Source organism: Erpetoichthys calabaricus, chromosome 8 (assembly GCF_900747795.2).
Source record: "Erpetoichthys calabaricus chromosome 8, fErpCal1.3, whole genome shotgun sequence".
Classification (NCBI taxonomy): Eukaryota; Metazoa; Chordata; class Cladistia; order Polypteriformes; family Polypteridae; genus Erpetoichthys; species Erpetoichthys calabaricus.
In genome coordinates this window covers 31,591,306-31,612,491 of record NC_041401.2, presented here as the reverse complement: position 1 = coordinate 31,612,491, position 21,186 = coordinate 31,591,306, and the positions used below count along the sequence as shown (strand labels likewise).

At 36.7% G+C, this 21,186-nt stretch overlaps 1 protein-coding gene across 1 annotated transcript in view; it reads right to left on the bottom strand.

The window, feature by feature from the left end:
- Positions 1-21,186, bottom strand: part of pla2r1 (phospholipase A2 receptor 1) — a 149,250-nt gene that overhangs the window by 23,840 nt on the left and 104,224 nt on the right. The window contains exons 20-25 of the mRNA XM_028806414.2: positions 20,008-20,144; positions 17,393-17,510; positions 15,192-15,331; positions 14,543-14,693; positions 7,538-7,776; positions 5,079-5,253 (exon numbers count right to left, since the gene is read on the bottom strand). Of these exons, the coding sequence (XP_028662247.1) occupies positions 5,079-5,253; positions 7,538-7,776; positions 14,543-14,693; positions 15,192-15,331; positions 17,393-17,510; positions 20,008-20,144 (960 nt within the window). The remainder of the gene's footprint in view (positions 1-5,078; positions 5,254-7,537; positions 7,777-14,542; positions 14,694-15,191; positions 15,332-17,392; positions 17,511-20,007; positions 20,145-21,186) is intronic.

Sequence of the window (21,186 nt, the reverse complement as noted above, 5' to 3'; positions counted from 1 at the left end):
TTGCAGTGTAGATGTTAAAAATTACATTTTCGATATTTTAATTCAAACTCAGTAAAGATCAGTAATCATAATCGGGATTTGTCAAAATGTATTTAAAAATATCTCTGTCTGAAAGCTCTGCAGAAGTAAATGGGAAAATTCCTTCAGGTTTCATTAGCCAATATCTATTTACACATTGTAACTTGTCAAACATAGTTGTAGATACTAAAAACAGAAATAATTCCTAGTTTATTCATGATGATTTACTGAGCTTCTGTAAATAGCCAAAATTTCCCCCTTGGGACAAATTGTTTCTTTGTTGCTTGTTCTATCTATCTAATTAACATGAGACATTAAAACAGCCTCAAAAATGTATGCCCATGCAGTTTCATCTTTGAAGACACTCATCCAATTCAAGAAACTGGTCCAATTTGATACATCCTGATATTGCTGTAATATATTTTACATAAATAAGTAGTACAGATTTGCCAGAACTAGTACATTTTTCATCCAACTAATAAAAAATGTGACTAATTTTAGCTCTGCATACCATAAATAGGCAGGAGTTTACCATACTGCGTCTATTCTTATGAATGTCATTTTCAGTTTTTCATATTGCGTGATTTGATTGTTAAAGTTGTATAGAGGTGTACTATTAGAATAATAATTAATATTAGCCAGTACATTTCATATACTGTATATTAATGAAATGTTAGCCCCCAACTAGTACTAATAAGCGATTGTAAGGAATGCACAATCTGTGGCAACAGGTAAGCAAAGGGCAGCTCACCTTCAGTATCATACATCTGAAAAGTTGTGAAAAACTAGGTAAATTTCTATCAAAAATGCTTTTCTGCATTTTTAATATCTGGTACATTCACATAAAGAGAGCTAAAAGAAAATTATTGCAGATGTATGCTTTTACATACGTTACCATTAGCCATCTTTGCACAAGCAGTCTGTTCAATTGCCACTGCTAGCCTATTCATTTTTAAGCTATGTACGAAATCATTTTTTTTAGTAAAGAAAAGAATATTTCAGTTTTTGGGGTTTGGCTATATCATTAAATTATACATTTCAGTAATGCTAAGTGGGGTTTACCTTCCAGTTTCTTGTAACTGACTGCACATTCTGAAACGAAGGCCTTGAGCCATGAATTTGATGTTTCCCTATTCATCAGTACCTGGTGTAGGGATGCTTGATTAATGTGAAAAAACAATGCTTGGTATACTGTATGTGGTAATATGCTTTGGAAAGAAAATACTGCATTTCACCAAATAAATTGTACCTGCTAAATGCTGATATTGTTCTCATTCTGGTTGAGATGATTATTTCATTATTTTATACAAAAACTAGCTGTGTTACTGCTTTGCCCAGGCAATTTCCTAAGACAATGAGCCTCAGTTATACTGCCAAATGCTAATCAGATGTATCAGAAGCACTAACTAAATAACTTTTCTGTATAATGTTTTTTCCCCTCTTTGGTGCTTATATTGTTTGTTCACTGGAGCAGCTTACTCTTGGACATACCACACAGTGTTGTGGGGAGCTGGAGCTTAACCCAGAAAACATAGACTGCAAGTCAGGAACAATCCCTGGATAGGCTGCCAGCTCTCCGCAGGATAAACACATACACACACCACGGCCAATATAGTGTCACCAACCCATCTAACCTGTATGTCTCCGGACTGTGCCTGACAACCCATGTAGACATGGGGAGAAAATGCAGACTCCATGTTCTGAGGACCCGGAACGCACACCCTTGGTCTCTTTACTGAAAGGCAGCAGCACTACCACTGTGCCACTTTGCCTCCCGCTCTTCAACAAGCTACATACAATTGCACATGAGAAAGATATTCCTGCTGTAGATCTATTCTTGCTTTTCCTAGTGACTTGGCTTTCATTGCAAAGTTTTGGAGGATTTACATCAAAACCAATATACACTGAATTGTGGTTTCCTTTAAGTTATTACATGCTGAACTGACATTTACAAGCTGCACATCTAAGTGGCCAGTGCAATGAACTGAATGTTAGAAGCATCATACAGAAAATAATGGGTAAAAAGAAATAATACTGTGAACTATGTACAATGTTCATCTCCTCTATGTTCTGTCTGGGGGGAGCCCTTTAGTAATTTTCTTTTTGTTTAATATTGCCAAGTTTCAATCAGATCCGTCAAGGCATTTTTGAGATTTTGGTGGTATTTAATTTTTCTGTTGTGTTCAACTTTTTAACTAAACAGGAAATACAGTTTTTGTTGATGAGTGAGTAAGTGAGTGAATAGGTCAGTCAACTTTGCATTTTATATATAAGATGACAGGTCACATTACTTCTGAACTCTTCTACTTACACCTACCTTTTGGAAGGGCATTATTATGAAATTTCTCACTTGGAAGCTTATATTTCCCATATATCATAGTGAATTTAGCATTGCTACATTATATTATTGATCCAATGTATTGTCAAATATAATCAAAAAATTAATGAAAGCGCATGTGTCTATTTGATATTTGGACTAACGTCTTCACATATTATACACTTCACGTTATTATTAGTATAACATGGGAAAAAATTTCTGCTTTGGGTACTGTATGTGCTCAGCATTTCCTTTCATGTTACACTTACCCAGATCTTTGTAGACACAGAACACACATGAAATGCATGTATTCCAAATAACGATATACTGTATTATTTACCCTATACAACTCCAGGAACCTCACACGCAAAAAAAAAAGCCTTGGCTTGAGCTGGGAGCACTTTTTCCCCAAGCTGAGTTCTGTCAAGGCGGTGGATGGTACAGCAGGCTGCTTGCTGCTTGTGCTGATTGACACGTTTACAAAACAAAAGACGCTGATGGAGAGGTGCGAAGGGATTTAAGGTGGGCCGGGATTACGAGATTTTTCATAGGCTTCAGGGATTCTAGTATTAACAGGTTGTTGCATTAGAAGAAATGATTGATCTAGTACTATTATAGTATATCAGTGATCTTATACGATATAAAATATAATGTATTTTAATTATACTTATGAAGCATCTGAATCGAGGGACAGTTCTAAGTTGGAATCTAGTGATCTGAATCAATAGGAAGCATATTCATATTCTCTCTCTCTCTGATTTCAAATACGTGAAACAGACAAGGAACACACAATCCATATTACTAACCGAAGGTTATGGACGCAGGGCGTATCGAAGTGCACACGCACCGCCGCACTGCAACAAGCCCGCCCATAGCTAACGACACAGCCACAGAAAACACGCCTACCAGTGTGATCGCCACTGGGGAAAACACACCCGCTAGACAAATGAAGCACACAAAACAGCTCCCAGGCAAAGGAGTCACGGCTCAAAAACGAAACAGCTCAACTAACGGAAATACAAATCCGAGCCCGTAGCTAACGACACAGCCACGGAGAAAACAAAAACGAAACGATTCAGCACATATGTGAATCACATTACAGTATTACAGTACGGAATCCCCAGACATCCAGACTACACAGCATATTTGAATCACATTACAGTATTACAATACGGAATCGACTTGTTCTAATCCACTGTGCCAGTAATGTAGAATACACATAACGGTCATTCAGTTTGGCGCCCGCCCCAGAGTCTAGAGTCAAACGCAGCGGCGTCCGCCCCAGAGTCAAAGGCAGCGGCTTCCCAGAGTCAGTAGGTGGCGCCCAAATAACACAACATTATGCGCTGTGGCGCCCGCCCCAGAGTCAAACGCAGCGGCTTCCCAAAACGCAGTGGCTTCCCAGAGTCAGTACGTGACGCCCAAACAACACAACCTGTGAGCTACACTTGCTCTAATCCACTGTGCCAGTAATATAGATCACATGACGGTCACAGACTCTAACCCAGCGGCTTCCCAGACTCAGTGGCTGGCACACGAACACCACAACCTGTAAACTGGACTTGCTGTGCTCCACTCTGCCAGCAGTCAGTGTCCGCAAAGGCAACGGAATCACGTCTCCACAAAACGAGACCGCTTTACTACAGATATGCTTATGTAATTAAATGACATTTCCCCAGACGCACCCACCCTCTATGATATGTCATCCATCCAGATATCGGACGGAACAGAAACTGATTGCCATTCTTGGCTGTCCGATTCGCTAGTGAATCGCGGGCTTACTTGTAAGAATAATAATCAGATTCCAACTATTATATGTCACATTACTCTGTACTATTATCCATACTGTCACATCCGTATCTAAGGGTTTTTCATGAAGTACTCAGGTGTTCCTCCATATCCAAAAGATGCACATGTTAGGTTAATTAATAAATCTAAATTTTCCCCATAACAGTAAGCATAGGTGGGTCCCTGCAATGTACTGGCATACTGTTCTGGCATAGGCTCAGGTCACCTTGACCATAAAGTGCTTATGCCAATGCTTTTCTTCCAAATGAGTTACTTATTGTTTGACTAATATTAGGCTCTTTATAAAGGAAGACAATCTAATCACCCAAAATACCAGTACAGCATTAACTCAATAAATATATATATACTGTGTAGTGAGCATCAAACTGGCCAACTAGTTGAATAGATCTTTATTTATAAAGGTTTTTTAAATACTACAATGTCTTTGAAGAGTGTTCTGACAAGTTCTGTGCAGTAATGCACATTCCATATCTTCATGTGTGCTTCTAGGTACAGTAAACTTTTGTGAGCTCCCAGATTCTCTCTGCTGGTATAATATAAGGCTGCATTTTTTATAACCTGTTTGTGGCACGATTCACAAGGTTTGGTACAATATATCAAGCTCTTGATAATGTAAATAACTACTTTTCTTTTATTCATCCCTTGAAAAATGTTAATGGTGTATCCTGATTAAAGGTAAAGAAAATACAAAATACTGCGGTGGGTTGGCACCCTGCCCGGGATTGGTTTCTGCCTTGTGCCCTGTGTTGGCTGGGTTTAGCTCCAACAGACCCCCGTGACCCTGTGTTCGGATTCAGCGGGTTGGTAAATGGATGGATGGATGAAAATACAAAATACTGTTATCACCTTAATATAGAGATTTTAAGCTTCTTTTACATTCTAGGACCACTTAATAGAGTGCTTCAAGTGTTAAAATTAAAAAGACTATGCTTACCAGGAAGAACTTGGCACAATGCACCACCAAGTTGTGTTTCACAGTCTTCAGGTTTCCAGGTTCCATCAATGTCCATATAAACACAGTTAGTAAACACATCTTCTTCGATTTCACTTCCCCAGTGAGTAAATAAGCTATCACTTCCATCCAACCACTGATAATTTATTCCGTTCTGCTGTTTAATTGAAATGAAAAAATTATTATTTAATACAATCTAATACAATACAGTGTACAGTTGATATAGAAATATTTCTTTGCATCCAAATATTCTTTCTGTTTGCCTTTTCAATAAGTATGCATGCTTTTGGTTAACTTTGTGGATTTCATTAAAATTTCATCTTAAATAATAAAATTGTATATCATACATTTTCATAAAAATAACACAACAGCAGAGCTGTATTTTACAGTTAGGGTAAAGCTGTGTTTGAAATTAAATAGTATTTGTTTACAGAAATGGTATTATACTGGTAATTTAGTGTATCCATGGCAGGTACAAATACTGAACACAAGAAGACAGAGTGATATTATTGTCATATTATTCCCACTGCCATTTTCTGTAATGGTAAAAGTTAATATTGGATAAATAATTTTTAATAACACTGACAGACAACACTAAGTACTTTTGTCTCATGCCCCAAAGCACTGTTTATGTTTGTGTAAGAATCTCTGGATACTCATAAAGATATTATGCTTTCCTTAATTTCCTTTTATAACATTTTTCAGCACCTTTTGTTTGCTTGCCAGGGGGCATGATCTAAACTCTTCTTATTGCTTTTGCATAGTTCAGTCAATTTAAATAACAAAAAAGTTTTTGTTTATTCTTTTTCTTTTAAACATTTAACAAAGAAACAATGTATTAGGCTTTTGATTTTTAGTATCTTTAAACATTGGCCTCTTTACAATTTCCTGTCCTGCAGGCTACATGAGACCCCTCATTAGAGACCTTATAATTACACTGCTTGTCAGCACATGTTGATGTATTCATTGCATACACTTTGCTATATGTAGTAAGTGTTGCATTTCTTTGTTCTCTTATTGATGCCTTGGTTCCTAAAAAGACAGTGCAGCTTTGTATGAAAGCCAAGAGATTCCAGTACAGCATCCACCAGCATGAAAGAATGTAACCTGTACACATTTTTGGGAAAACAAAATGTTTAACTATATAGTATTGTGTCCAAACTCTCAGCTCATCACTCATGATTTCTTTTTACTGTAACTCTTTTTTTCAACTAGTTTTGTATTTCAGTGATTGAAAACGGTCATGAAGTAAGAGAACACAGTCTGAATGTTATCAGCTGGCTTCGTGGACAGATTTAACTACATTTTACAGTTTTTTTGTAATAATTTGTCTGACCTGCTTTTCATTACAAGCTAGCTGGAAATCCAGTGTGCTTGCAGTGTTTTTCTTGCCACTTGCTGGTGCCAATTGTTATTTAAAGTACTGTACATAATTATTACTAGCATACAGTATCACTGACAACAGAATTCAGGAACATTTGATTAAATGCTGAATATAAAAGGACTTAAAAGCACTATCATGGAACACCATCACCATTATGAAGAAGAGGAAGGAATATAGAAGATACCGCAAACATCCAATACTGCTGAAAGACCAACAGAACCTTAAAGACAATGAAGAAATTTATGATACTGGCTGAGCACTCTCTACATATCATAATCAATAATGTTTATTCTCCACTAGTCTGTGCTGAGGAGTTAGAGTGGCAGGCTTCTGCCTACCAGTGATCTCCTTACAGTGGAGTCAGGAGGTGAGCTAGGGCAAAAGCTCAACAGTGGGGAAAGTGTAGGTGTCAGAGACTGTGAAATGGATGACAAAGTGTTGTAGTGCTTGTAGTGCCATGTTTGAGCAATGAGGGAGCCACTCCCCATAAAAGTAAGAGGCCAGATATAATTCAGTTTCCTTAGGGTAGTTACATGTCTAATTCCTATACTATATGAGGTACTTTGAATTCTCCCTTTAATTATCTATCCCTTGCATGTTTTTATAAATTAAAACATTTTTTTATTTAAAAAAAAAATATGTAGGTACTTCTTATTTTGGATAATAGTGCCATATAGAGGTACCCCATACACAAATATGATGCATACGTTTTGCCACCCCTCATCCAAATGACATTTTACTAAATATTTAAGCTAAAAGAAGCCCAGACAGCCTTTGCATGGTAAAAATTTAAAAATTAAATCAATGCATGTTTTAATGAAGAATTGCTATATATTTTCTAAAAATGAAAGAGGCATGTGTAAACCTCTGGACCCTTTCTGGTTTTTTGATGTTTTGATTCATTAGTCCCTTTTAAGACCTCAGCAGCAGCAACAGATCTACATATTAATACTCTTTTAAGTAATCATATTTTGCTTCAAGAGTATATTGTTGTTTTATGTTATCTATACCAAGTATAACATGCACTGAAAAACAGATATAGGTCCTGTATACATACTTCTTGGCTTGAAAGTCCAATCCAGTGAGGGTAGCCCAGTTTATTCACAACAACAGTAAGAAAAGACTGGTGGAAGGCATCAGATATGCTTACTAGCTCAGAGTCTTTTTCCAAGCATTTATTTAGAGCCTGGTACCAGGTCATGTTCCCATGGAGAATTCTATAACTTCGATTTCCATATTCAATACTGTCAGGTAGAGGATGAAAAAATATTTGATGGGCTGGTGCCTTTGATGGGTCTGTTAAAAGAAATAAGCAAAACCCCACATAAAAAAACACAACAAATATGCAGAGTAGGCAGAATTAAAACACAATGTAGATAATACTCATTGAGACAAAGTTTGATCCTTGCTGCATTAGTATTAGTGGTCATTGTTTGCATGGAGTCTATATGTTCTCCCCATGTCAGTTTTTCTGGAACATTCCCAAAGATATGTGGGTCAGATTAATTAGTCTCTCTAAATGGGTCTTATCTGAGTGTGAATGAATGAATGGAGGGTCCTGTGATGGACTGGTACCTTATCCAGGGCTGTGCCCAATGCTGCCCAGATAAGACTTGGGTTGTTCCAGACCCTGAACAGGATTAAGCATCAAATTGATGAAATTCACAGTTATGTTTTGTGTCAAACAGCCATGAAAGAATTGAAGTACAATGTTGTTGCTCAGTTGCCCATTGTGCTTTTAGGATTTCCATTTATTTATTTTAAGTAGATTAAAAAATATTTTTAAATCCTAAAGTTGAAACAGGAACAGATTTTGGTTAATCTCCATATCCTGATGTTAGAAACTAATGGCATTTATTATAAATTATGAAAACAAATTGTGAACTGATCAATAGGCAAAAGTGCAGATAATAAAACAACAGGAACATAAAAAACATAAGAAATGTGACAAATGAAATGACACCATTCAGTCCATCAGGCCCATTTGTTTAGCTAATAGTTAAGCTATCCCAATATCCCATCCAGATTCTTTTTAAAGGCTGTCAAAGTGTCTGCTTCAACTATGTGTCTTGGTAGTCTGTTCGAAATTCTCGCAAGTCACTACATAAAGAAATGTTTTCTGGCTTCAGTTTTAAATGCAGTTCCTCTTAATTTTCACAGAGGATTTTAAATACCTGGATTAGGTCCCCACACAGTCTCCTTTGCTCAAGATTAAACAGGTTTAATTCTCTGTCAGAGTAGGCCAAGTCCTTATGTCCTGGAACTCACCTGGTTGCTCTCTTCAGTACAGCTTCAAGTCTTTCTTGTACCATGGTGACCAGAACTTCACAAAATACTCCAGATGCAGTCTTACGTGCATTATGTAGTTGAAACATAATATCCAATGACTTAAATATAATAGTTTTTATAATATAAACTAACATTTTTTTGCCTTTTATATTCTTCTGGGCATTGCTTAGTCAATGAAAATGCTGTGTCAACGTATAACCCTAAATTATTTTCAGAGGTTGCTTGCTGTATAACAGTTTTTGCCATCTTCTATTTGTAACTGATGTTCCTATAGCCCATGTGTAGCATGTTGCACTTTTCTACATTAAACTGCATTTTCCATGTATTTCTGAACTCTTTTTGTTGCCTCCTTAGTGTCTGCCATCCCTACAATTTTAGTGTCATCTGTGAATTTCACAATTTTACTAACTCCATGTACAGCATTCTCCTCTTATCTGTACTCTTTGTCTCCTGTTGGTTAACCAACTAGATATCCAAGTTAGTAGATTACCTCTGATACCTACAGTTTCTAGTTTCAGAATTAATCTTTGGTGAGGGACTGTATGAACAGCTATTTGAAAGTCTAGGTAAATTATGTCATATGCTTTGTTTTTCTTAATAATTCCTTTTGCTTCTTCAAAAAAATCTGAAACACTGGTTTGGCAGGACTTCCTCTTATAAACCCATGGTGGCTGCTATTTAGAAAATTATTTTTGTTTAGGTCATTTTCTAATTGATTTCTTATTATAGTTTCTATAATTGTGCATGGCCTAATATTACTAGGATCCATTTTGTCTCATTTCTTGTAGATTGGAGTCACATTTGCAACTTTGCAGTCCTCAGGTACTTCTCCTTTCTGAAGTGACTGCTGCCTAATAAGGGTTTATAGATGATGTCTTTCATTTCTTTCAATACAATGTAACACTAGATGGTGCTATACCAGAGCTTAACTCGACACACAGACACTGACAACATGTTTTAAAAACACCAAGAAGCAGTTTAATTTCTTCTTTTCAAGTAAATAGTGCCCAAAGCACCTCCACCACAATAAACAGGTAAATAATTACAGTATTAATCACACAATTTTCTCCTCCACACCTCACAGCAAGCTCTGTCCTCTACCTCCCAACTCCGGCTCACTTGCTGGGTCTCCAACAGTTCTTTAAATAGTCCTTGACCCTGAAGTGCTTCTGTTCTTCCTCCCATGTGACTTGCCAGCACTTCTGGGTCAGCTGGAGAATTCAAGTTTTAATCAGCCCGGAAGTACTTTGGAGCTTCTGTAGTCATAGTCCATTAGTACATCCGGGCTAGGTGTGAATTTGTTCTCCCACCAACTTCCCACAGTGTCCCCTGGCAGTGTCCCTTGGCAGCACCCACAGTACCCAGCAGGGCTGTGCTGCAGAACTCCAAGTCCCATAGTGCTCTGTGGACATCCGAGGCACTTCTGTAGGGAAGCTGCCATCTATCTTCTTCGGGGAGGCAGTGTCCTTGATAAGCTGCCTTCCCCCATCCTTCCATTATTGGGGTGTCCCAGCCAGGATAAACTGCCAGCAGTCCCTTACAACAATAAGGTCCCATCAGATCCAGGGGTTTTATTGGTCTTCAACGTATTAAGGGCTTGAAACCACATCTGACTCTTCTATGAACTCAGAGTTTGTTTTTACTTCTGCATGAGCCATTACACCTAGTCCTCACAGGTGGCACAGTGGTAGTGCTGCTGCTTTGCAGTAAGGAGACTGTGGAAGATTGTGGGTTCGCTTCCCGGTTCCTCCCTGTGTGGATAGCGCTTTGAGTACTGAGAAAAGCGCTATATAAATGTAATGAATTGTTATTATTATTTCTCCCTTTTAAGATACCTGGGTGAAATATTTGTTCAGTTCATTTCATGCCCCTAAGGTTTCTTAAATTCTCATCATCTTTTCACTGGAGCAATACTGAAAAAATTGCTTGCTGGTTGTTTTGGCTTCTCTAGCAATTTTTATTTCAGTTGCTCTTTTGAGATTTCACTTTTTTTATCTCTTTATGTAGGTTTTGGTATTCCTCTATGTCAGAATTATGTGACTTTTTTTTTTTTTTCTTGTACATTGATCTTTTCAGTTTTAGTTTTTTAATAATGCTCCTATTTATTAATTGTGGCTGATTTTCAGTCTTTTGTTTTATTGCTTTTCAGATTAAATTTATTATGAGCCTGGATTAGAAGATCTCTGAAGTGACATCAACTGTCATTTATAGTTGCTAAGTTTTTACTTTCCCATTTAATGTTTTGTACATTCTTCCGCGTCCCCATAAAATCTGCTTTCCACAAAGCTATAAGTAATTGTTTTGGTGTACATTTGTGTGTTTTCAAAGATTATCTCAAATTTTACCATGTTGTGATCACTGTTACTTAAAGTATCAGTAACTTTTGTTCTTGTTACTCTGTCTTTATTGTTTGAAAAGATAAGAACTAGACAGGTGTCACCATGTGTTGGGCTTGAGATGAACTGGGTGAAAAAACAGTCATTTGCCATCTGCACCATTTCAGTTTTTTCTTTTGTATTCCCAACTGGGGATTCCGAACCAATGTTTGGAAAGGTAACATCACCCATGACCACTGCATCCTATGAAAATGTGCTACATGGGGTTAGGTCTTTAAAGGTTATGTACCAGGACCAGTACTTTTTCAACTTATAAATAATGACACGATTGTATATTCTGAGATGGACTGGTACCTTGTCTAGTGTGGGTTCTTGTCTTCCACTTCATGCTGAATGATAAAGGCTCTAGCTCTTACTAACACTGTACTTGAATAAAAGCAAGTCCTGAAAATGTATAGGTGGACATAAATAGTGGCATAGCAAATATGCATGTGAAGTTTACAGATGATACCAAAACTTAAGTTAAAAAGAAGGCATTAACAAATTCCTGTAAGACCTGAGCAACCATAAAAATTGGTTCAACTTTTAAAATGAAGTTTAATGTAGACAACTGTAAAATGCCACATGTAAGCAAATGGTCCATTAATAATAAATAAGACATATGTTGTACACACCTGCTGTGCACAAAGCATATTCCTTTTAGAATTCAGATGCTCACATTAACACACCTATTTTAATCATCCAACCGATGTGGTTAAATGGAAAAAATATGCTAAACTATGTCACAAAAGCCATTTAGCATATACCACAGGGTATTTTGCTGAAAGTCATATGCAAGTAAGATAAAGTCTGGAATGCATATATAATTGTGACCACATTGCTCCAAAAACATGGTAACACCAGTATCTGTGCAAAGAATGGCATTTCTAGGTATAATTTATATGTCATACAATTGCAATTTAAATGAAAATAGCCAACTAGTTCTGGCTAGAATTGGCTATGTCAAGGTCTAATCTAGGTTTTAAAATAAAAAACAAAATATCACTAAATTTTACTCAGGACCATTTTTTCAGTTAAACAGTAAACCATTTTCCTCAGATTCCTTGTGGGAATTATGGGGAAGTACAATCAATATGCAAATACAAAGCTCGCCTTCATGCAAAAATCAAACAAATACAGTATGTAATAAATAAATCATGTGATGATGCAGATTCTCTTCATGCTCTCAACGTCCTTATGGGAGTCCTGAACCCAACACCGTCAGTAATGTCATCGAGATGAGCTGACAAATGGGGACAAATCTCACATGAAGCCAGGGGATATATTCAAAAAGTGCTTAAGTGCTTTTATTAAAACAATCATCAAAACAAAAAGTGCAGTGCATCAAGTTCAATAAATAAATCCTTAAAACAAGTGTCCAGTGGGGATAAAAACCATCAAATAAATAAATCCTTTAAAACTCGAGGTTAAAATGCAGCCTCTCACTCCCTTTACTCTCCGGCCCACCTCCGTCTCTTTCTCCCCGGCTCACCCATTACTCGCAGCCGGCACAGACCAACAGCCACGAGCTTCTTCAGCTAACCTCCGTCTTGGCCTCCTTCCGGACGTCACTACCAGACCGTCGAGGTCAGCTCTCCTCCCTTGATCTTTCGCGCAGTCGCTCCTCAGATCCCACGGAAGGACACTTCTCTGCTCACCCCACTCGCTTGTTTTCAGTGGGGCAAACTATCCCCTAGAGCGCAACTGACTAACGCTCCTGTGCGGGGCCCCAGCTCGTGGTGTCTCCACTTTCCAGGTGCCCAGATCCTCCTGCTAAGACTGCTATTCATTCACTTACTTTAACCTTTGTTTACTTCACCTCCATCGATCGATCTCTCTATACATTTTTCCTTTCTCTGGTGTTGACCCATATATATATACAGTGGAACCTCTAGATACGAGTTTAATTCGTTCCAGCACTGAGCTTGTATAGCGAATTTCTCGTATCTAGAACAAACTTCCCCATTGAAAAAAATGGAAATCCAGTTAATCCGTTCCGCACCCCAAATATATTAACATAAAAATCAATTTTCCTAACAAATAACACTGATAAATTATATATACTGTAGTCTACCTTTAATAAATAACACTGGTAAATAATATAACTGATTATTAAAAGAATCAAAACAGGTGTCTAAAGTGCAGTAGAGCATTCAATAAATCTTTAAATAAATAATCCTTAAAACAGTTGTGAAGTGGAGGTTTAAAATACACAAGATGACAATCCCCGGTGTTTCTTCTCTGTTAGCGTCTCACCTGCGGGCTCTGCAACAGGCGAGACACTCTTAATGCAGCTGACCTTCTCTACACCGTCCTGCTTCAGCTGTTTGGCTCGTCTGTTCAGCTACACGCGAGCCTGCACTCACTCGCTCTCCCGCATCGACTTCCTGCCTGCTCTCTCTCTCTCTCTCTCTCTTCTTCTCCCCCTTAACCGGCTCGCGCTTCTCTATATATGCAGGGAGGACATGGCAGCTGCAGCCCATCAGCCACAGGAACAATCATGGATGTGAGCAGTTTCCCACCTGTGCACTTAAGTGAGAAACGCAGACACTGCAGATCGCGGCTCGCAACTGCTACCACGCCCCCTCGCTAAGCCGCGAGCTATACCCACAGCTTGGGTCGTGGCTCGTTACGCGAGCCAATGCTCGCATTTAGATCTGAATTTTTCGCTCATATTTTCCTCGTATTTTGAATTTCTCATATACGGAGGTGATCGTATCTCGAGGTTCCACTGTATATATATATATATATATATACATATATACATACACACACATACCAACACACGCCTCCGTGGGCACAGCACCTTAATCACACACCGCAGGAAGCCAATGAAGCAATCAAGAACGACCGCACCCACACGTGCAGGTGCGACTCACTCCAATTACCTCACTAACTCCCCGCGGTCGTGCGATTGCGCCCACGGAGAATGACACGGCTATACAGATTTAAAACCCGGCCCTTTTTCTTGAAACCATGGACCCGCTATACCGCAAATCAAACAATCAAATTGTAGCAGAGACCCTAAAACCCTCATAAGACATAAGGATAGCTTAGTTATATTTTAACCAAATAAACTTGATGAATCAAGATCGTATCTTATTTTCTATAACATTTCTGAACTTCTTAAATCCCAATTAAGAGCTCATCAGTATGTCATACTAATTGTACATACTACTATTATATGTTACAGCTTAATAATGGCAAAGATGAGCATTTCAGTTACAATATTTTGCAGTTTTCTTCATTTGGCATTTTGGTCACAACAGCCATACAAAAATTATTAGTTATAAACAATTCATAATGTGATACTGCTCATTCTAAATGTATAAAATACATAATCACAGTCATTTCATTTTCAAGTAATTTTAAACATTTTCACAAAGATTGACACTAACCTTGATCTTTTTGACATATTAATCCATGCTTATACGCTTCACAATCTTCATGATACCACTTGCCAGTTAAATGGTAGATATGATTATTAGACATCAAAGTGCATTGCAGAACATCTTGGTAATTACTCGTGCCATTCCTAACATCCACACCCTGTATTGATAATCAAATAATATCAAAGGTTAACATTAAAAAGCTGTAAAACCAAGGTGCTGAAAAATATAACAATACATAAGAGAGAAACATAAGTAGTGTAACTCTTTGCAGATGGCAGCACAGTGGCACAGTAGTTAATACTGTTGAGTCATTGCTCGAAGAAACAAAGCTCAAACCCCAGTCTGTTCACTGCTTTTTGTATCTGGTTGGATAATCTGGTTTTCCTTTTGCATTCAAAAATGTGGGTGTTGGCTTAACTTGAGACTCTGAACAGCCTTAGTTTAAGTCAATGTGGTTAAGTGAGCAAGAGTGTTCTGTAATAGATACTACATGAAGGAACAGAGCTTAAATGGAAATTCTAGAATTAAAAAACATTTTAAACTGGACTTCAAATCATTCGATTTTATAGAACATGAAAGAGAAAAAACAAACTTTCATTTTGGTTTGGTTCTAAAATTGAAATATTACAGCATAGTTTAATGTAAAGATACTTACATAATCTAAATTGTCTGGTTCTACTGGGGACCAGTTTGTATAAATAACAGGCTTTCCATTCACCCATTTTGGAGGCTCATTATTTTGAAGACCAATCCAGACACTTGTATCTGTTTCAATCAGCAACATTGTCAAAAAAGCTGTATTTGAAAAAACAGTACTAATGAATCAAAAAATAGTATATAGCACAAAATAAATAAAAATAAAGTGTTAAAGTTATTTAAAACTGCTCATGCTTATTATTTTTGAATTCAAGGATTTACTGGAGTTAGTTTTGAAATGTGGACACTTTTTAAATATAGAGACAGACCTTAAAGTAAATACACGACTTTAAATTTAAAAATTGGTGCCTGAATCATACTGTATTTAATTAGAAACCAACATGAACATTTAGAGAAATTCACTATCCTAGGATGATAACTTTAGGATTAATGCCCTAACTGCTTTCAGAATGCTGTATCTTGTGTTTAACTTCAGGTATCACCTACTTTTGCCAATGGTATACAATTCTATCCATCCATTCACCCTTCCAATTTCTAACTCATTTATCCAGTTTAGGATCACAAGGATCCACTACCTGTCTGGCTTTTTCGGACACAAAGCAGGAAAAAGCTGTGAGTGATACACAACTCTATTGCAAAACATACTCCTGCATGCAAACACAGACAGGGTAAATTTATAGCTGTCAGACAACCTAAACTCTATGTCTTTAGGACTTGGAAGGATAACTGTGGCAACTGATGCAGGCATCGGAAAAATGTCCAGGCTCCACACAGACAGTTTCTGGGTCTGGAAATTAAACCTTGGAGTTTTAAGGAAGCAGCCTTAACCACTAAGCCACCATGCTGCCTTACAATTATTTGAACATTCTTATTTCAAATACACAAACATAAAACCAGAAACCAGTTACAAATCAAATTTCTTTTACTAGATGAATAAAGAAATCAATACTACTTTAATGATACAGTTGTTTCGTCATATTTTTTCCCATAATCACTAAAAAACATTTATTTATTTTTGTTACAAAAGGAACACATGATATAGTTTGCAACTTTTCTCTTCCTAATGTTAGCAAAATAAATTAAAGTCTTAGGTTTATTTTCTAACAAAATCCAAACAAATCATTAGCTTAACAGTCACAGCATGAAACCAACTTTGCATGTTTTTATTTTATCTTACTTAATTATTGTTTAATTATTTTTACACTTTTCATGTGTTTCTAGCCTTATATAAAACCTACATTGAGAATCAATACAAATATTACAGTGCATAGCTGTTACATATTGTGAAGCAGCAAAGGTGTTCACAAATGGGCATAACTTCTCACCCCTAGGTCTTATTTCGACAAATAGATAGACTTGAAAGGCACTACATGTTCGATTGATATATAGAAAGGTACTGCTTAACACTCCTGGGAAAATATGTTCTCCCCAATACACTAGTATGGACTCCCACAAGGCTACACGAGATATGCAGCTGGAGTGAGCACCCTTGCCTGGGACCTTAGGGGCCGCTAAAAAGATCTCAGACAGCTTCTGAAATGGAAGTGATTCTGAGGTATGCGTGTTATGTACTGGAAGTACTCCCAAGTCTAACTTTACTAGAGGTCACTCCTCTTCACCCAGAGAATTCAGAGTTGGGACTGTAGGAGGACAACACTCTCCTGGAGTGTGGGAGGAGGATAAAAAAAATGGACTATTGTCTGTATCGTACTAACAAGTATCTTCTGGAGATGTATACAGTAAGACAACATTTGGTTAAATAAAAAGTCTTTTGAGCCAGAAACTTTTGTTGTATGGTTATAGTCTTGATCCTGAAAATGGAGATACCCCTGTTGTTCACATTCTTTTAGCACAAAGTTTAGGTTTTAAATATTTTTCATATGCCACATTTCTGTACGAGTTTACTTTCATCCATACCATCATCTATCTCAAAAATCACATAATATTTTAGAAGAGGATTTACACGGCTTGATTTCAACTCATGTAAATGTAATTATGTTCACTAAAAATGTCCATAAGATTAACTAGCATAGAAAGAAATACTAGACTACAATCCCTTACTACAGAGTCATACATACACCAGTTAAATTAAACCCTTTAAATAAAGTATCAAATAAAGAGCTCAGGTTTAAATATGAAGATTTTCTTTATTAGCTTTATAAAAAAAACGAAGAAACAAAATATTTCTTTTAAAATTACCTTGTTCTATCTCATTATTTATAGAAACAAGTGATGCTTCATGTGATTTGCAGAAGAGTTGTGCTTCATTCCAGGTTTTTAGTTCTTCACGTCTTTTTGGGGAATGCAAGAAAATGCACTGTTATGAAATAATAAATACACAAACGTTTTAAGTTTTATGTACAATATCTGCATATTTTTACAAAGTTTTGTAATAGCCCAATGCTATTATAATAATTACGATACTGTAGTTTACTTTGATATTTATATTGCTTAATAATATTTAGAGATTATCATACAAGAAAATATCAAAACTATATCAAGATGTCCATTTTGAATAATTTTGTATTCATATATTATACATAAATATTTGAAGAATGTAACAATACATTCTTTGTATGAAAATATGCTATAGAAATAAATGTTGCTGAATACATCAGACAGAAACTTATTTGCAGGATGTTTAACCTTTGAAAATGGCAATGCAGATATTTATTTCATAAGCAATCAGTGTGTTCATTTTTTCCACAGTTACAAGAACAAGAGGAAAACTGATGACGTGTTCTTTCTCAAAGGAAAGTGCTGAGCTTCACACATTGGCCACTTCTCACAAACTACATGATTGGCTGCTCCCTACTATCCCTTGGGCTTTTTGTGACAAAAATGGGCATGGCTAACAAGTTTGCTGGCTGCTATTTTTAGATCTTTAGCCACATACTGATGGGAATTTAGCTTTTCTTTTGAGCTCTTGTCATTTGGCTGCATTTTACTAAGACAAATACTTAAGTACCTCATTCTGTTGTACTTCCAGTTCAGCATATGCAGCTTAGGCCTGCCATGACACTATAATTTGGTTAACGATGTTTGACAATGAATTGATGAATACATTAAACAGATTCATTATTCACATGCACACATATAAAAACAACAGAGAGAGAGAGATTATGTCGTTTAAAATTAAATTTGGAAAGGCATTTTTTATACACACAGATGTAAGCTGATTTGCAACTGTCAGGCTTATTGTGAACTACCACGTTCTTCACCTGCACAATAGGATGTATTTTTCATTTTGCTTTGTACAATATAGATTTGACTGAAATTTGGGTTTTGCAGACAAAGAGTTATTATGCCATCTTTGTGGTCTCTGACTGGAAATGAAAATCGAGGTAAAAATGCCTACCAGTGCCCAGAGACTGATAAAATACCACACATTCTTCCCATCACTGTGTATTTTTTTTTCCTCCTTATGGTACTGGCTCTGTATAAGTCAGAGGTGCTCTGTAACAACAAGTCGATTTAACATTGTGTGTTGCACAGAGCCATGAGTCACAGAGATCTGTATGTGGAATGATTGTGAAGTTCACAATACACCTATGTACTAATAAAAAAAAAGATTTGAGGATGCAAAGATTGTTTTTTAATTCCACCATTGCTTTACAATCTGCAGTTCACATGCTCAAATGTATCAAACTGATTCCTGTGCTATATAGTAAAAGTAAATTATTTGCACAAATGCATTTTAAAAAATATTTTTGCATTCAGGTTAATAAAATCCAACAACATTTAATGAAATACCTAAAAATATCATTATGCTCTCTTCAATTTCAAAGGGAAGTGCTCAGCCTCAAACACTAGCTACTTCTCTCAAACCACACATGAAGTATCTCCATGTCATCCCTCATGATTCCGTTATCAAAAATGGGCATGGTGGAATAATGTGATGGCTAGCTGCTATTTTTAGAAATGCAGACTGTGATTATTTTTTTGAGTGAGCTGGGCAGCACAAGACTTTACCAGTCTAGTGCCCTAGGTTCACATTCTGTGTCTGGTTATTGTCCACGTGGTATTTACATGTTTTCCTTATGTCTGTGTGGAGACAATTCTTTGAGGTGAAAGCTTGACCCTGGCCCTAAAAGGTGCTATGGAGGAAGATGAGCAGTGAAGTAAAGTACACAGCCAATCTCATTTTTAAATACCTGAATCTCACAAAAAAGTTTTTTTTCGTTTTTCCCCCTTTCCTAAAATGACATAAATACTCTGTTTTGAAATATGTTCTGAAATCTCAAGGCTAAGATCAATACTCAGTAGCACTATTAGCTAAAAAAAAATTAACATATTCATTAATTTTAAATGTTGTCTTGAATCTATACTTTTGCTTTTGTTTTCATGTTGGACCCTAGTGTCCTTTACCTCGACTATAAAGCAAAATAGGAGGCTAGGTAATTTTTTTTAATTAAAAAAAATGCTCTACTTTCACACACAATTTTAAGTGTGAAATTAATATACACCATTACTGTGAAGAAATAACTTTTGACTTGAAAAATAACAAATTATCCGTTAAGAAGATTGGAACATTTCATGTTGTTTCTGGCTGTACTCACAGAAATAATCATTTATGTTAGGACCTCATTCTATGATATTTATAGTACCAAGAATGAGGTGAAACAGTATAAGGCCCTATTGCAAGGCCAGTGTCAACGTTCAGCTCTGTCATTTTATAACCCTTAAGGAAAAACAAGTATCTCTTAATCTGCATAAAATGCTATGAGTAAAGAAGTTAAATATGAAAACATTTTTTTTAAATACTCTCAAAATCAACCATAGTGGAATGGAGGAAGCCAAATTTTAAAACTAACCTTGTGGCCAAAATATAGCCATCTTTCAGGACAGCCTCCTATTAAGTGTGGTTCTCTGGGTATTTCCACAACAGATACTGTTTGGCGCTTACAGGCATAAAATTGAATTCTACTGCATTTATCTTCAGCCCACTGACCTTTTGGGTAGAAACAAAAACAGTAATGTCTAAGCTTTCTAGATAAAGGAAATGAAAACATTTGACTACACTTTGAAGGAAACTATAAATTTAAAGACTACAGTACTGTCAATATTTTAGGGTCTTATATTTAAAACTAATGTTTCTTAATAAAATAAACATGCTGGTGTCATTCCTAGTACCTTCAGATATAGCTGGTTACAGGGATGGTTACAGGTACAGTACATACAGGTAAGAGGACTGAATGCAATAAGTTATAAGAAGACTAGCCATCCCCTGCGGCTCCATCCACATAGTAGTGATACAGGACAGTGAGGAGGGCCCTGCCCAGCTCCCCACTCCTGATGTCACGCTTCCCCCTCCCCTTGGCCCAAAGCCTCTGTCTTGGATTAGCGCAAATATATCACTCCTGCAAGCAAATTATGATTCTTAGCGCAATGAGAGGAATTGCAAAATCGACCGGAATGTTCAAGCAAATTCTTGAAAAAAAACCTGATCTAAATCTACTAAGTAGTTTTTTTGTTCGCTAGCTAAGCGGAGGTTAGGTTACGCCCCAAGGCTGGCGAATGAGTGAGGTGGGCCCTGCCCCCCTCCTCTCGGCCCACTGTGTGTCTCTTGGATTTGCACAAATAAATCGGTACCACAAGCGAACTATGATACATAGCACAATGAGAGAAGTCACAAAATCAACCGGAATGTTCAAGCAAATTGTAGTAAAAAAACTAATCTAAATCCGTTAAGTAGTTCTCTCATGAAAAGCGGACAGACCTACAGACAGAAGACGTTGGATTTTATATATAGAGAGATGAGGAAGGAGGCCTATGTATTGTGTATCCACTATGAGTTTGCAAGACAAGTTGATCATACCTGTCTGATGTCAAACTAAGACTTTCACTTTATACAAATAGTTTATTGTCTTTATTTTGATTGTTTATATTTTAATAAAATTCTATGTTATTACTTATGCATCACATGACTATAATACATGGAATCTTCAAAGAAGATGTAAGACTTTCTAGTAAGCTCATAATTGTTTGAAAGC